The 18776-nt window shown below is 39.9% G+C and overlaps 1 protein-coding gene across 1 annotated transcript in view; it reads right to left on the bottom strand.

Annotated features, from left to right (window-relative positions):
* The window catches only part of cps1 (carbamoyl-phosphate synthase 1, mitochondrial), a 177174-nt gene that overhangs the window by 85237 nt on the left and 73161 nt on the right, over window positions 1-18776 (bottom strand). Inside the window, exons 22-25 of the mRNA XM_061971724.2 lie at window positions 10414-10555; window positions 10048-10113; window positions 7831-7894; window positions 2630-2811 (exon numbers count right to left, since the gene is read on the bottom strand). Coding sequence (XP_061827708.1) covers window positions 2630-2811; window positions 7831-7894; window positions 10048-10113; window positions 10414-10555 — 454 coding nt within the window. The remainder of the gene's footprint in view (window positions 1-2629; window positions 2812-7830; window positions 7895-10047; window positions 10114-10413; window positions 10556-18776) is intronic.

Raw genomic sequence — 18776 nt, 5'->3', positions numbered from 1 at the left:
GAGAATGAAAAATATCAAAATGGCCCACGCATGCTTTCATTTTTCAGTCTGTGGCCTTCAGTGGAAAACCTTTGGACACCCTTGATCTAAACTGTCCTCTGGGTTTAGTTTATCACTGAAGAAGCGTGTGTGTGTGTGTTCCTGCTCTTATATCAACAGTTTATATTCCAGTCTTGCGTATGGAGCGGTTTCCATGGCAACGGCAGGTAGATCCTTGAATATCCCTTCATTATTCATGGGCTTGCTCCCTGGCCGGAGTTTATCTCCATGCTCTAATGCCATATGTATCTATCTACATCTTTCTCTATCTCTTACAAACACAGACACGGGCGCACACGTGCACACACAAGCACATACACCACACACCCCCACCCATTTGCCTCCGCTTCAACCCCCCTGGGGCGATGGAAGGATGTGGCGTGCTTTAGGCCCCGTCTACATCAAGCCGGATAACTCCTTAATTGATTGATTGAGACTTATTAGTAGATTGCACAGTACAGTACATATTCCATACAATTGACCACTAAATGGTAACACCCGAATAAGTTTTTCAACTTGTTAAGTCGGGGTCCACGTTAATCAATTCATGGTACAAATATATACTATCAGCATAATACAGTCATCACACAAGATAATCATCGGAGTATATACAAATCCCGTTTCCATATGAGTTGGGAAATTGTGTTAGATGTAAATATAAACGGAATACAATGATTTGCAAATCATTTTCAACCCATATTCAGTTGAATATGCTACAAAGACAACATATTTGATGTTCAAACTGATAAACATTTTTTATTTTTTTTGCAAATAATAATCAACTTAGAATTTCATGGCTGCAACACGTGCCAAAGTAGTTGGGAAAGGGCATGTTCACCACTGTGTTACATGGCCTTTCCTTTTAACAACACTCAGTAAACGTTTGGGAACTGAGGAGACATTTTTGAAGCTTCTCAGGTGGAATTATTTCCCATTCTTGCTTGATGTACAGCTTAAGTTGTTCAACAGTCCGGGTGTCTCCGTTGTGGTATTTTAGGCTTCATAATGCACCACACATTTTCAATGGGAGACAGGTCTGGACTACAGGCAGGCCAGTCTAGTACCCGCACTCTTTTACTATGAAGCCACGTTGATGTAACACGTGGCTTGGCATTGTCTTGCTGAAATAAGCAGGGGCGTCCATGGTAACGTTGCTTGGATGGTAACATATGTTGCTCCAAAACCTGCATGTACCTTTCAGCATTAATGGCGCCTTCACAGATGTGTAAGTTACTCATGTCTTGGGCACTAATACACCCCCATACCATCACACATGCTGGCTTTTACACTTTACGCCTATAACAATCTGGATGGTTCTTTTCCTCTTTGGTCCAGAGGACACGACGTCCACAGTTTCCAAAAACAATTTGAAATGTGGACTCGTCAGACCACAGAACACTTTTCCACTTTGTATCAGTCCATCTTAGATGAGCTCAGGCCCAGCGAAGCCGACGGCGTTTCTGGGTGTTGTTGATAAACGATTTAGTGGATGGTGAGATCGACAGGCGGATCGGTGCGGTGTCTTCAGTAATGCGGACGCTGTATCGATCCGTTGTGGTGAAGAAGGAGCTGAGCCGGAAGGCAAAGCTCTCAATTTACCGGTCGATCTACGTTCCCATCCTCACCTATGGTCGTGAACTTTGGGTTATGACCGAAAGGACAAGATCACGGGTACAAGCGGCCGAAATGAGTTTCCTCCGCCGGGTGGCGGGGCTCTCCCTTAGAGATAGGGTGAGAAGCTCTGCCATCCGGGGGGAGCTCAAAGTAAAGCCGCTGCTCCTCCACATCGAGAGGAGCCAGATGAGGTGGTTCGGGCATCTGGTCAGGATGCCACCCGAACGCCTCCCTAGAGAGGTGTTTAGGGCACGTACGACCGGTAGGAGGCCGCGGGGAAGACCCAGGACACGTTGATGTAACTGGCCTGGGAACACCTCGGGGTCCCACAGGAAGAGCTGGACGAAGTGGCTGGGGAGAGGGAAGTCTGGGCTTCCCTGCTTAGGCTGCTGCCCCCGCGACCCTACCTCGGATAAGCGGAAGAAGATGGATGGGTGTAATGAATCCAGAATGTATGACATTTTCATGTTTTTGGTTGCATTACAGAAAATAAAAGGACTTTATCACAATATTCTAATTTTCTTAGGCAGTCCTTAGGCAGCGCTTCATCATTTAAGTCCAACTTGAAACCTACAGGTTACAAAAGCATCGAGGAAAGGAAAACGATTGTTTTAGGTTTCGAACGAGAATGATTCACCTTGAAGCTTGTGTGACGTTGCACCATATGGCTCAGCAAAAGGCAGTTTGTGAGTTCACGGAGCAATCAGCGATTTAATCGATTGAATCAGCTCATTTGCTTGAAGGTTGTAAAAAAACTAAAAAATAGAAACTAAGATTATTATATTAAAAGTAAAGCAGCTGGGGAGTGAACCACTCTGCTGCTAGAATGATGACTTCCTCAAGTATGTGGAAGTCATACGTATAACATTTTAAAAAGTGGATAGCTGAACCGTCCAGCAGTTCTTAGTGGAAGAGCAGCACCAGGAATCTGAGAATGATATTTAGAGTCACATAAAAATGTTGGATGCATGCTGACCTCCTGCTGGCTGATGTCCAGTACGCGCTCCAGGGTCAGCTCTTCAAAGTAGAGGCGGTCACATTCGTCGAAATCCGTGCTCACCGTCTCGGGGTTGTGGTTGACTACGACCGTCTTCTTGCCCATCTGTCTCAAGGATCGGATGCTTGAAACCGCACACCAGTCGAACTCGACACTGCTACCTGGTGGCCAGAGTACATCATCCACTTGTTATTCCTGCTGACGCGTAGAACGAAGCAAAGAAACTGCACGCTGCACGCCAGAGTTTAGGGGACTGTGAATGCACCCTGCGGTTTCTATCTTTGCAAATACACACATGCAACATGGACAAAAACATATGTGGAGGGCGAGCATTTAAGACAGGGATTGGTAAGGCAAAATGTTGATATTGCACCAAAAATACAAAAAAAAAGTCTGGAGTCGCAAAAAATGTAAAGTCTGATATAAGTGTTGTAGTGAAGGCAACACATGAGGTAAGTATTTCTATAAGCTATATTAGCTTACTATCAAAATTACTTTAAGTCTTATATAAGTGATATAATGAAGTGTATCTATATTTGTTATAAGACTTTTAAAGTCATTTTGATAGGCTAATATAGACACTTACATCATGTGTTGTCTTCATTATAAACATTTAAGACTTCTAAAGTCATTTTGATAGTAGGCTAATGTAAGTGTTACAATGAAGATAACATGATGCAAGAGTCTATATTAGCTATTGTAGTCTACTATCAAAATGACTAAAGGTCTTATATAAGTGTTATAATGAAGGCAACATGATGTAAGTGTCTATATTAGTCTACTATCAAAATTACTTTAAAAGTCTTATAGAAAATGGATGGATGGATATAAGTGTTACAATGAAGGCAATACAGTGTACATGTCTATGTTAGCTATATTAGCCTACTATCAAAATTACTTTAAGTCTTATATAAGTGTTATAATGAAGGCAACACATGGTGTAAGTGTCTATATTAGCTATTTTAGCCTACTATCCAAATTACTTTAAAAGTCTTATACAAGTGTTATAATGAAGTGTGTCTATATTAGTTATAAGACTTAAAGTAATTTTGATAGTAGGCTAATATAGACACGTGTTATCTTCATTGTAACACTTATATAAGACTTTTTAAGTAATTTTGACAGTAGGCTAATATAGCTAATATAGACACTTACATCATGTGTTGCCTTCATTATAACACTTATATAAGACTTTTTAAGTCATTTTGACAGTAGGCTAATATAAGTGTTATAATGAAGACAACACATGATGTAAGTGTCTATATTAGCCTACTATCAAAATGACAAAGTCTTATAGTGAAGGCAACACATGATGCAAGTGTCTATTAGCCTACTATCAAAATGACTAAAATTCTTATATAAGTGTTATAATGAAGACAACACATGATGTAAGTGTCTATATTAGTTATGTTAGCCTACTAACAAAATGACTTTAAAAGTCTTATATAAGTGTTATAATGAAGACAACACATGATGTAAGTGTCTATATTAGCTATATTAGCCTACTATCAAAATTACTTTAAAAGTCTTATATAAGTGTTATAATGAAGACAACATGATGCAAGTGTCTATATTAGCCTACTATTAAAATTACTTTAAAAGTCTTATACAAGTGTTGTAATGAAGTGTGTCTATATTAGTTATAAGACTTAAAGTAATTTTGATAGTAGGCTAATATAGACATGTGTTGTCTTCATTGTAACATTTATAAGACTATTTAAGTCATTTTGACAGTAGGCTAATATAAGTGTTATAATGAAGACAACACATGATGCAAGAGTCTATATTAGATATATTAGCCTACTATCAAAATGACTTTAAAAGTCGTATATAAGTGTTATAATGGTGTGTCTATATTAGTTATATAAGACTTAAAGTCATTTTGATAGGCTAATATAGACACTTACATCATGTGTTGTCTTCATTATAACACTTAAGACTTTTAAAGTCATTTTGATAGTAGGCTAATGTAAGTGTTACAATGAAGACAACACATGATGCAAGAGTCTATATTAGCTATATTAGCCTACTATCAAAATGACTTTAAAAGTCGTATATAAGTGTTATAATGAAGGCAACACATGAGGTAAGTGTCTATATTAGCTATATTAGCCTACTATCAAAATGACTTTAAAAGTCTTATATAAGTGTTATAATGAAGGCAACACATGAGGTAAGTGTCTATATTAGCTATATTAGCCTACTATCAAAATGACTTTAAAAGTCTTATATAAGTGTTATAATGAAGGCAACACATGATGTAAGTGTCTATAATAGCTATATTAGCTTACTATCAAAATGACTTTAAAAGTCTTATATAAGTGTTATAATGGTGTGTCTATATTAGTTATATAAGACTTAAAGTCATTTTGATAGGCTAATATAGACACTTACATCATGTGTTGTCTTCATTATAACACTTAAGACTTTTAAAGTCATTTTGATAGTAGGCTAATGTAAGTGTTACAATGACGACAACACATGATGTAAGAGTCTATATTAGCTATATTAGCCTACTATCAAAATGACTAAAATTCTTATATAAGTGTTATAATGAAGACAACACATGATGTAAGAGTCTATATTAGTCTACTATCAAAATGACTTCAATAAGTCTTATATAAGAGTTATAATGCTCTTTGCAAGCTGGGTAATGTTTGCTGTGGTCTGGAACAACATGGCACACAAACAACTATGAGAAATGCAGCCAATATCACATCAAGATAATGTGTCATGAGACATCTATCCATCCATTTTCTACCGCTTGTCCCTTTCAGGGTAGCGGGGTACACCCTGGACAAGTCGCCACCTCATCGCAGGGCCAACAAAGATAGACAGACAACATTCACACACTAGGGCCAATTTAGTGTTGCCAATCAACCTATCCCCATGTGCATGTCTTTGACATGCAAATATAAATTAAATACACAAAGGAGGTAAGTAAAGGAAATTAATTTAGCTCAAATATAGCTACAAACGAGGCATACTAATGCAATATGTACATACAGCTAGTCTAAAAAGCATGTTAGCATGTATTAGCTTGCAGTCATGCACTGACCAAATACGTCTGATTCGCACTCCACACAAGTCAATAACATCGACAAAGCTCACCTTTGTGCATTCACGCACAGCATAAAACGTTTGGTGGACAAAATGAGACAAAGAAGGAGTGGCATAAAACACATCTCTGTGGCAGCGTCGGAGAAAGTTGTACATGTAAACAAACTACGGTGAGTTCAAGGACCGCCAAAATTAGTACAAACCCTGTTTCCATATGAGTTGGGAAATTGTGTTGTCTGTAAATATAAACGGAATACAATGATTTGCAAATCCTTTTCAACCCATATTCAATTGAATGCACTACAAAGACAAGATATTTGATGTTCAAAATCAAACTTTTTTTTTTTTTTGCAAATAATAATTAACTTAGAATTTTATGGCTGCAACACATGCCAAAGTAGTTGGGAAAGAGCATGTTCACCACTGTGTTACATGGCCTTTCCTTTTAACAACACTCAGTAAACTTTTGGGAACTCAGGAGACACATTTTTGAAGCTTCTCAGGTGGAATTCTTTGCCATTCTTGCTTGATGTACAGCTTAAGTTGTTCAACAGTACGGGGGTCTCCGTTGTGGTATTTTAGGCTTCATAATGCGCCACACATTTTCAATGGGAGACAGGTCTGGACTACAGGCAGGCCAGTCTAGTACCCACACTCTTTTACTATGAAGCCACGTTGATGTAACACGTGGCTTGGCATTGTCTTGCTGAAATAAGCAGGGGCGTCCATGGTAACGTTGCTTGGATGGCAACATATGTTGCTCCAAAACCTGTATGTACCTTTCAGCATTAATGGCGCCTTCACAGATGTGTAAGTTACCCATGTCTTGGGCACTAATACACCCCCATACCATCACAAATGCTGGCTTTTCAACTTTGCGCTTATAACAATCCGGATGGTTCTTTTCCTCTTTGGTCCGGAGGACACGACGCCCACAGTTTCCAAAAACAATTTGAAATGTGGACTTGTCAGACCACAGAACACTTTTCCACTTGTCCATCTTAGATGAGCTCAGGCCCAGCGAAGCCGGCGGCGTTTCTGGGTGTTGTTGATAAACGGTTTTTGTTTTGCATAGGAGAGTTTTAACTTGCACTTACAGATGTAGCGACCAACTGTAGTTACTGACAGTGGGTTTCTGAAGTGTTCCTGAGCCCATGTGGTGATATCCTTTACACACTGATGTCGCTTGTTGATGCAGTACAGCCTGAGAGATCGAAGGTCAGGGACTTAGCTGCTTACGTGCAGTGATTTCTCCAGATTCTCTGAACCCTTTGATGATATTACGGACCGTAGATGGTGAAATCCCTAAATTCCTTGCAATAGCTGGTTGAGGAAGGTTTTTCTTAAACTGTTCAACAAATGCATTTGTTGACAAAGTGGTGACCCTCGCCCCTCCTTGTTTGTGAATGACTGAGCATTTCATGGAATCTACTTTTATACCCAATCATGGCACCCACCTGTTCCCAATTTGCCTGTTCACCTGTGGGATGTTCCAAATAAGTGTTTGATGAGCATTCCTCAACTTTATCAGTATTTATTACCACCTTTCCCAACTTCTTTGTCACGTGTTGCTGGCATCAAATTCTAAAGTTAATGATTATTTGCAAAAAAAAAAAAAATGTTTATCAGCTTGAACATCAAATATGTTGTCTTTGTAGCATATTCAACTGAATATGGGTTGAAAAGGATTTGCAAATAATTGTATTCCGTTTATATTTACATCTAACACAATTTCCCAACTCATATGGAAACGGGGTTTGTAGAATAAAACGGCGCTTGCCAAATACTCTCATCAGTGAAGCGTGTTTAATACAAACAGTGGGATTTCTAACAATTAGGAAGGTTTGTGTCATGTTTGTCTTCCTACAGAAACCAAATTAAAACAATATATATATATATATATATACATATGTATACATATATATATATACACATATATATATATATATATATATATATATATATATATATACATATATATATATATATATACATATATATATATATATATATATATATACACACACACACACACACACACACACACACACACACACACACACACACACACACACACGAAAAAGATTCATAACTGTGATAAGTGTCAGTGTGGAACTCACCAATGTGATAGGGCCCACAACCAAGAACCATAATTCCGTGGTCTTTAAAATCCAGGTCGTGCTCCTATTGAATTGGACAAAAAACACACATTAGTTAATGCTTTACTTCAAAACACAATGATGTGCATAAAGTGGTACCTTCACTTAGGAGCGAGTGTTTTGACCGACTAATTGTTATACTTCAAATTACAAGCAAATGTTTAAGTTTCACGCATCGCCGCCATTGTTATTATTATTACAGAAAACGCCGTAAGATCCGCCACCTGGTCTTGCTCGCTAGCATTATTAGCTTATGGCAACACACAGACAAATTTGTTTTTCCCAAGCATGGTAAGGAAGAAAGTGAGTGTGAAGGACAGTGCTGAGAGGAAGAAGTGGATGGTATTTATAGAATTAAAGAAGGGAATCATCAAAAACACGACTTAGCACAGCAATTTGAGCGTATCACTGCTACTCTGCATCATACTGAATAGAATGGATGTTAAAGTAATATCCAAACGGTGGACATTTGTCCGTGAAAATATGAAAAAGCTGCTGATGGTGTGTTTGACGGAGAAGCAGCTAGCGTAGGAGTCCACTCTCAAAAGGTACATGCTGTACATTATCAATACATTACATCATAAAACTAATAAACCGTAATATCCGGACTATAAGCCGCTCCTTTTTGTCTACGCTTTGAGCTCTGCTGCTTATAAAATGGTGCAGCTAATTTATGGATTTTTCTTTGCTGTCAAATAGTAAAAAAAACAAAAACAAAAAAAAACAGGCACTAAGTAGGTGCGTTATTAGTGCCCTTCTGTTTGGAGCTTTCACCGGGAGGAGAAGTGTCGTTCCGTCTTCCAATTGTCCGTAGCGTGTCTACTCCAATGGATTCTTCATTTATCACTCCAAGCAATGTTTGTAAGTTTTACAATATAACTAAAACTATTCTTACTTACTAAACCGTCCCATGCGTGAAGTCTGTAGGAGTGCTTTCATGCATATTTGTACGTGCTATCGTAACACAATCAACCTAGCGTCTTTAGCATTAGCTACCATGCAAACACGTTTATGAGCGTCTGTGTTAGTATTATTAACTTACAATAACATTCTTTTTGTATTGTTTCACTTTCACAAATTTCCTCAGTAAATTCACCAAAACGTCACCGTGGAGTTATTGAGTCTGTTTAGCTGATTGGAGAGCTAGCTTGAGCAGCTAGTGGGTCCATGACCATGACTTCTGTTTTGTTTGATCAGCCGTTTTACTGCCGTGTAACAGACACAATTTAGAAACAATGAAGGTATGTAAATAAACATTTACAGAATATTTCTGTGTAAATAACTCATTTCACAACGTATATATCTGCGGCTTATAGTCTGGTGCGGCTAATATATGGAAGAATAGTTATTTCTGTTAAAATTTAGTGGGTGTGGCTTATATACGGGTGTGCTCTATAGTCCGAAAAATACGGTAGTTGTTTGCAGTACATTCTATTGTTTTTATACAATATTTCTTATCCAAAAGTTAGTTTTTATCTTTAAAAAGGTATCGTTACATGTTAAAATTGTTCAGATTTTTTAAAAATTGATTTCATTGGATATACTAGTGTTCCGAGTAAAGAGCTCCGTCATAAAAGTCATTTAGCTTGTAAGTGGAGGTACTACGTGTTAGAATAATTGTATCTAAGTTATCACAAAACTTTGTGTTACATTGAGTTCCCGGCGAGAGGACAAAAGCTGTCTTTAATCCTACCAATCAAAAGGTTTGTAAAACGCCACTGTGTAGGATGGGAAGCAACATGAAGGTGTTCTGTTTCTTTCATGTATTGTAATCAACAGAAAGATATTGTCTTGACCCAAGAACTACAAAGCGAAGAGGAAGCAGGGCCTGACCTCCCTCAAGGCGACCTTTTCTGTGAACTGTTTTACGACCTTTTCTGTGAACTCTTTTACGACCTTTTCTTTGAACTGTTCTGTAACCAAAGGCGATGGCTGTTTACGACCCACGTCCCTTAGAAACAGCTTTTGCCATGTAATCAGGGAAAGTCCAAATAAAAGAGGTGACGTACAATCTTTTGCCAGAGCGTAGTGGAGACTGTACAAGAGTACAGCCCAGACGTCTCTCCTCAAATTGAGCCAAATAGAATTATGTCTGTTTGATTCTTTGCTTCTTGTCCCGTTTAATAGATGTCATCAGTGTTTGAACCTGACACTACGAATGTTTCTTTAAGTACTTACCAGCCCATGGTAGGTGCAGTACAGGTAGTTGGTTATAGCAGGATACTCTGCTGCCAGTGTATCGATCTGTGAAGTTCATTGTATTAAGAAGCATTATTATAAACCAAAACAGAATGTTTTATACATTTGTGGATACCAGCATTAGTAAACTATAGCTTTTACTCTCAGAATATTGTGACTATTTACACAGCCTGTTCAATTGATTCTGAAAGTTTTTGAAAGAATCCGACAGGCTTAAAAAGGAATAGATCAACCTAGCTCTCACTTTCAAGTCCGACTTGACTTGCAAGTATTTTCAAACCGTCCGTCTTATTTATGGGCGTGTGATCAAGTGGCCCGCACAAGAATAGCCCAAGTGTTTCTCACCTGCTTGACCCAGGGTCTGACACCATGACTGAGCCTCATCTGTCGAGCTTCTCCCTCATTAGTGCCTAAAATCTGACCGAGCTGTCGGTCCGAAAAGCCGTCCCGCTTGGCCTTCAGCAAGAGGTCCTTGGGTATTGGAAGACTAGTTGGGGAAAAAAGGCAAAATAAAAACATTTGTTTTTATATGCATTGACTTAAACATTGTTCTTTACAACAACAAAGTCCCAGGCAGAACTTGGGACTAGGGATGTCCCGATCCGATATTTGGATCGGATCGGCCGCCAATATTTGCCAAAAAATGCGTATCAGCAAGGCATGGGAAAATGCCGATCCAGATCGTTTAAAAAAAAAAACTCCGCTCCGTGTTTTCCAACGCACCTATTTAAATAATACATTCCACTTTTCTGCTGCTCCCTAATTTCCGTTCCGCATTTTCCAGCACACCAACACATCCACACGTCTGTGGATTCTAACGCAGTTGCTTTTAGCTGCTGGCATTACACGACAGGCTCTTCTCACTCTTTTCTGTGTCTCCCTCTCACAGAGAGCAAGCGCACCTTCTTACACACGTCACATACTGTCACGTCATACGTCACATACTGTCACGTCATACGTCACATACTGTCACGTCATCTCCCAGCAGAGAGGTAGCAGCATGGCTAACGTTAGCTGTGATGCTAGCGCAGCCGTGTGACCAATGTTCTCTCTAAGGTGCGCGCTTGTGCAATTGCGCACTGTTTAAACGTCCTCTGCGCATAGCAATTATATGCCACGCACAAAATCAAATAAAAAAATAAGCGCATAACAATTTTCGACATACGGACACGACAGAGAAAACAGTTTTCGTCATCATTGTTCAAATATTGTAACGTCTGTCGATACGCTTATCTCCATTCGGTGCCACACGTCCACACCATCAAAATGCAGAGGCAAACATTTCCAGATCAACACCGTATGAAAAAATTAGTGATTTTTTTAGTTGTGATTTCCTTCTCTGCATGAAAGTTTAAAAGTAGCATATATTAATGCAGTATGAAGAAGAATGTTTTAATGTAGACATGCAAGCCTTGAAAGAAAATTTTGAAAATCAAGACTACATTTCCTGCAAATGGGTGCATTTCTACCCTATATTTTAACTTTAGATTTATTCTCATATCAAACTCTTTTGGCTGTCTTTTTGACACTTACATCCGGCGCCCCCCTCCACACCCTGGATTATAAATAATGTAAATAATTCAATGTGATTATCTTGTGTGATGACTGTATTATGATGATAGTATATATCTGATAGTATATATCTGTATCATGAATCAATTTAAGTGGACCCCGACTTAAACAAGTTGGAAAACTTATTCGGGTGTTACCATTTCGTGGTCAATTGTACGGAATATGTACTTCACTGTGCAACCTACTAATAAAAGTCTCAATCAATCAATCAAAACACATAGAATCATCATACTGCTGTGATTATATGCATCAAGTGTTCATTCAAGGCTGAGGCAAAATATCGAAATATATATCGTGTATCGCAATATGGCCTTAAAACATCGCAATATTAAAAAAAGGCCATATCGCCCAGCCCTAGTTTCAATGATGCCATTTCTGTTTGTCATGTATAATTTTGTCTATTTTGTGTTTATCCTTGAATAAACAGGTCAGTTTCTTGTTACCAACCATTGTGTATTATTCAAACTCCCCTAATTTAGCTGGCTAGTTGTTATCAAGAGTACTAAAACCCTTTTCAACATGATTCTGACAACTAAGTAGGCTAAATAACTTTAAACTTTAATACATGCTCGGATAGGCCAGTATCGGTCAGTATCGGTATCGGATCGGAAGTGCAAAAACAATATCGGTATCGGATCGGAAGTGCAAAAACCTGGATCGGGACATCCCTACTTGGGACCACAACAATGACTACTTATGTATCTCGATTTACAAACCAAAAGCTGGTATAGTGAAGCAGAGTTCCGAATAAGAAGCAATGTAAACGTGAATAATTGGTTGTAGGCTCAACAAAAGTCCATAGTTTAGTAAAAAAAAAAAATGCAGTTTGAAGACATATACTATGTGTACACACACACACACACACACACACACACACACACACACACACACACACACACACACACACACACACACACACACACACACACACACACACACACACACACACACACACACACACACACACACACACACACACACACACACACACACACACACACACACACACACACACACACACACACACAAAATCAAACAATCTATTTTCTATCCAAACGACAACAACAGCAAGCTAAACTGTCAATGCACGCACACAACAAAAGTCCCTTTGCTGCTCTCCAAAACATTAACCATGTTGCTCCAATAAAAAAATAAAAAAAGGAACATCATTTTTGTGTGCTGGCGAATATTTGTGGGTTTTTTTCTTTTAACAATTAAAAAAAAAAAAAAAAAAAAGTGTGCTGGCGAATATTTGTGTTTTTTTTTACGTTCTCGGAGTTTGGGAGTGATAAACGAGCAGTGGCTTCACCTCACAGTCACCGCTAGCATTAGCACACGCTACCAGTGCGAGGCGGTCCTTCATCCGTGCCTTCTCCTTCGCTGTTGTATAAGTCCACTCTGGCATTTTTTTCCCAAAAAATTGATCTCATCACAATTAAAGACTTGCTGCGGTAAAAAGCTCCCTTCGCCGATAAAATCCTTAAAGTGTTTGATAGGATAGGATAGACTTTTATTCATCCCACAATAGGGAAATTACATATTGCACACTAATATGTATAGATAAAAGATCAAATAAAACACCAACTCCTCCACAAGTGCTTTGTCGGAGCTAGCACTCTCGCCATGCCGCACCACAATGTGAATGCCGGTCCTCTTTGTAATTTTTTGGAACCACCTATGGCTCGCCTTAAATTGTTTTTCGTCCTGGTTCCAGCATTGTCACCTCTGGACATCAAGTCATAATATAAATGGCGAGCCTTCTCACAAATAATAGCCTCAGAAATGCCATCACCTGCTAGCTGCTCGTCATCTATCCACACCAGCGACAGTTTTTCCAACCTTGTTTTATCCCTTTGGTAAAGTTACCAATCATATAAACATATTTCTTATATGCAACATTGCAATTGTGGAAGTGTTTCATCCATATTTGCCAGGCATTGGCGTACTCCTCGCAAATAGTCCTTTCTAAGTCCACAGCAAATCCCTCCTTCTTTCCAGGATGTTTTCTTGGCTTTTTTGGACCCATGTTGAGCAACAAAAGGGACGGAACTTGGTGAATGGCGAGAAAAGAAACACACTGAATCACTGAAGAGTAAACAGGATGTGACATAACGGGCTCCGCCTCTTAAAAATGGCAGCGTCCTGAAGCTTCCAGCAGCACCAAACATGAATGAATGAAGCGTATGCGCACAGATTTGGCTCGATCTAAAGGTTCGCAAACAGAAAAGCTGACAAATAGAGGGGTTGGTAAATCGAGGTTGCACTCTCTTACTTTCAGTCTACTGACTTTAACCTTTTTCATTTAACATTTTGTCCTAACGCTAGTCAGGGTTTCCCGCAGCGCTTTGTTGTTAAGGCGGCCGCCTTAACAACAAAGAGCCACCGCCTAAACTAAAGTCTTAAAAAGCTGCTCCGCTTAGTTCTGCCTCTGTCAGTACGTCTCTGCAGCACCCAGCATTGTCCCACCCACAGAACCATCTGATTGGTTACAAACAGAGCGTCAACAGCCAATCAGCAGTGCGTATTCAGAGCGCATGGAGTCAGTGCTCACGGCACAGGCAGAGAAGAGAGACGGTGGGATGAGCAGAAAGGTGTTTAGCAGGTGAGCATAAGGCAGCGGACTCTCCCCAAATTATAATAAACACTTCCAAGTCAACTACTAGTAACATCACTATGAGCCCGTTGACGTTCTAGAAACATAAGCGGCAGCTCAGCTCGCACGCAGTCCTTGAGGTGAAGGCTAATTAGCTTTTAGCGTAACGTTAGCTCACTGTGCGTTGTGCGTCCGTGCGCGTGTGTCTGTCTGAGAGAAGGACAAGCATTATTGACCTACAGTTAACAACTAAGTTATTTCACTTTACCTTTTTCTGTGTTGATTGAGCTGTGTTGAAGCAGCAAAAAAGGACATTATGTTAAATGAAGAGATTCTGTCTGATAGTTGATATAATAATGTAACTGCATCATAAAGCCTACATGAACTCCATGGTGTTGCTATTGTACTATTTTTTCAGCTATAGTTACATTAATCATTAGTACCGTATTTTTCGGACTATAAGTCGCAGTTTTTTTCATAGTTTGGCCGGGCTCCAGTTCGACTTATATACGTTTTTTTCCTTCTTTATTATGCATTTTCGGCAGGTGCGACTTATACTCCGGTGCGACTTACACTCCGAAAAATACGGTAATGTAGCAGCCTAGTTTTGAATGGCAGGGTCCCTGCTATCACATGTTGATAAAAATATAACATTTACATAATACAAATCAACTACAGGCTTCCCAAATGCTGTAATAAATTAAGCATGATGAGTTGAGCATATGTCAGCATGTGGCTCCCCTTCAAACTCTTTTTTTGAAACGCTTATTGCAAACGCTTACTTACTTTGTAAGCCTCAAGTAACTAGGACTGTTTTGTTTTTACTTTACAGAAAACAGAGATGTATATCGCCATTCAGCAAAAAAACTACCAAAAGTTGTAGGGTTCTTCACGCGATGAAGCCGGCCTACTTCACCGCAGTCTGTAGTCTATTGCCCCCCCAGGCTGTGGTGGCAGCGACGAGGTGTAGACGTGATGAGTTACACCGATCCTTACACCCACCCACCCACCCCTTTCCCCGGTCCCCTCCCCCTGGAGAGTCAACACTAACACATTTTCTGGGGGAAACACTGCTCGTCTTTAAAAAGGCACTTGGCTACGGAGCAATGGATAATCATCAAATAGCCTCAGTATCACTATGTAACCGACTTGGTGTAAAAACCACATGTGCGATGCACATATTTAATGAGCCTGTGGAACTGTGGGGTCAGCAGGCCACTTGAACCTGACTCTGTGGGGCAGCCATCTGTCAGGAGCCTACTCCAAAGTGTCCATCACAACAGCTCCTACCCCAGGGACTGTGGAGACTACACGAGACAGACACATGGAAGACTGCCCACCAGACAACCATTCATTATTAAACAGCGAGAGCCCGAAGGACGTGGCACGCATCCTGTGAGGGAGAAAAACCCGATTGGGAGTGCTAGGTGATAACTTCTCATGGAGTGCCACAGCAATCAAGGAAGAGAAAGGGAGGATTTAAAGGAGAACATTATCACAATTTCAGAAGGGTTAAAACCATTAAAAATCAGTTCCCAGTGGCTTATTTTATTTTTCGAAGTTTTTTTCAAAATGTTACCCATCACGTCACATAGTGAAGCCAACACAAACAAACATGGCGCATAGAACAGCAAGCTATAGCGACATTAGCTCTGATTCAGACTCGGATTTCAGCGGCTTAAGCGATTCAACAGATTACGCATGTATTGAAACGGATGGTTGTAGTGTGGAGGCAGGTAGCGAAAACGAAATTGAAGAAGAAACTGAAGCTATTGAGCCATATCGGTTTGAACCGTATGCAAGCGAAAACGACGAAAACGACACGACAGCCAGCGACACGGGAGAAAGCGAGGACGAATTCGGCGATCGCCTTCTAACCAACGATTGGTATGTGTTTGTTTGGCATTAAAGGAAACTAACAACTATGAACTAGGTTTACAGCATATGAAATACATTTGGCAACAACATGCACTTTGAGAGTGCAGACAGCCCAATTTTCATCAATTAATATATTCTGTAGACATACCCTCATCCGCTCTCTTTTCCTGAAAGCTGATCTGTCCAGTTTTGGAGTTGATGTCAGCAGGCCAGGGAAGCTAGGGTCGATATTCTTCTCTTGATCATCTTCGGTGGCATAAGGGACGGTGTGAGCCAAGACATCCAGGGGGTTTAGCTCGCTCGTCTGCGGGAACAAACTGCCGCCATTGCTTGCCGTGCTAGCGAGGTCCTTTGTCCCTGAATTGCTCACACACTCCGGCAGATTCAATGGGGGTCTGGCGGCAGATTTCTTTGACTTTATCGTTGGAAATGCATCTGCTTTGAGTGTCGCAGGATATCCACACATTCTTGCCATCTCTGTCGTAGCATAGCTTTCGTCGGTAAAGTGTGCGGAACAAACGTCCAATTTCTTGCCACTTTCGCATCTTTGGGCCACTGGTGCAACTTGAATCCGTCCCTGTTCGTGTTGTTACACCCTTCGACAACACACCAACGAGGCATGATGTCTCCAAGGTACGGAAAACAGTCGAAAAAACGGAAAATAACAGAGCTGATTTGACTCGATGTTTGAGAAAATGGCGGATTGCTTCCCGATGTGACGTCACGTTGGGACGTCATCGCTCCGAGAGCAAATATTAGAAAGGCGTTTAATTCGCCAAAATTCACCCATTTAGAGTTCGGAAATCGGTTAAAAAAAATATATGGTCTTTTTTCTGCAACATCAAGGTATATATTGACGCTTACATAGGTCTGGTGATAATGTTCCCCTTTAAAAACTGTAATTTATTGATGCCTTTAATGCAGTTTTTGATCTGAGGTGCAGTATTATTGCATGTCGGGAATTTGTGCAGATGTTTAAAGTTGACTTTTAAAAGAACATTTTACAAGTTTGGTATCCAAACCCTCCCACATCTAGATCCCATGAACAGTTGCATCCCTCATCATGGGCTTGAATGTCTAATTGATGTTGGGTTCTTCAGGATTTATTTGAACTTGTAAAAATAATTAGATGCACTATTTTAAAAAATTTTTGGACTTTGTCATTTACACAGGGTCAGGATTATCACCTGAATCCTAAAAGGGGTCATATTGATTTTTTCCTACATTTAAAAAAAAAAAAAAAAAGCCTTGTGGTCTACTGTAGGGGTTCTTAACCCAACGTTTCTACTACAGAGGGGTCCTGGGCCACCTCAAATATCAACGCTGAATTAGTAATCTTCCTCTCGAGTTTAATCATATCCAATACATTTTTCTAACCTTCGTACAGTTTAACAACTTTGTCAAATGATATGCAAACATGTGTTTATCGTAAGGCTGGGCGATATATCGATATACCATATTTTTCGGAGTATAAGTCGCTCCGGAGTATAAGTCGCACCGGCCGAAAATGCATAATAAAGAAGGAAAAAAACATATATAAGTCGCATTTTTGGGGGAAATTTATTTGATAAAACCCAACACCAAGAATAGACATTTGAAAGGCAATTTAAAATAAAGAATAGTGAACAACAGGCTGAATAAGTGTACGTTATAGGAGGCATAAATAACCAACTGGTATGTTAACGTAACATATTATGGTAAGAGTCATTCAAATAACTATAACATATAGAACATGCTATACGTTTACCAAACAATCTGTCACTCCTAATCGCTAAATCCCATGAAATCTTATACGTCTAGTCTCTTACGTGAATGAGATAAATAATATTTGATATTTTACGGTAATGTGTTAAAGGGGAACATTATCACCAGACCTATGTAAGCGTTGCAGAAAAAAGACCATATATTTTTTTAACCGATTTCCGAACTCTAAATGGGTGAATTTTGGCGAATTAAACGCCTTTCTATTATTCGCTCTCGAAGCTTATCCGCCATTATAAATAAAGTTGATTTGATTTGATTTGATTTTCTCAAACACATTACAAACACCGAGTCAAATCATCTCTGTTATTTTCCGTTTTTTCGACTGTTTTCCGTACCTTGGAGACATCATGCCTCGTCGTTGTGTTGTCGGAGGGCGTAACAACACGAACAGGGACGGATTCTAGTTGCACCAGTGGCCCAAAGATGCGAAAGTGGCAAGAATTTGGACGTTTGTTCCGCACACTTTACCGACGAAAGCTATGCTACGACAGAGATGGCAAGAATGTGTGGATATCCTGCGACACTCAAAGCAGATGCATTTCCAACGATAAAGTCAAAGAAATCTGCCGCCAGACCCCCATTGAATCTGCCGGAGTGTGTGAGCAATTCAGGGACAAAGGACCTCGGTAGCACGGCAAGCAATGGCGGCAGTTTGTTCCCGCAGACGAGCGAGCTAAACCCCCTGGATGTCTTTGCTCACACCGTCCCTTATGCCACCGAAGATGATCAAGAGAAGAATATCGACTCTAGCTTCCCTGGCCTGCTGACATCAACTCCAAAACTGGACATATCAGCTTTCAGGAAACGAGAGCGGATGAGGGTATGTCTACAGAATATATTAATTGATGAAAATTGGGCTGTCTGCACTCTCAAAGTGCATGTTGTTGCCAAATGTATTTCA

This window comes from Nerophis lumbriciformis, linkage group LG13, assembly GCF_033978685.3.
Source record: "Nerophis lumbriciformis linkage group LG13, RoL_Nlum_v2.1, whole genome shotgun sequence".
In the NCBI taxonomy this organism is placed as follows: Eukaryota; Metazoa; Chordata; class Actinopteri; order Syngnathiformes; family Syngnathidae; genus Nerophis; species Nerophis lumbriciformis.
This window is presented reverse-complemented; position numbering and strand designations above follow the sequence as displayed.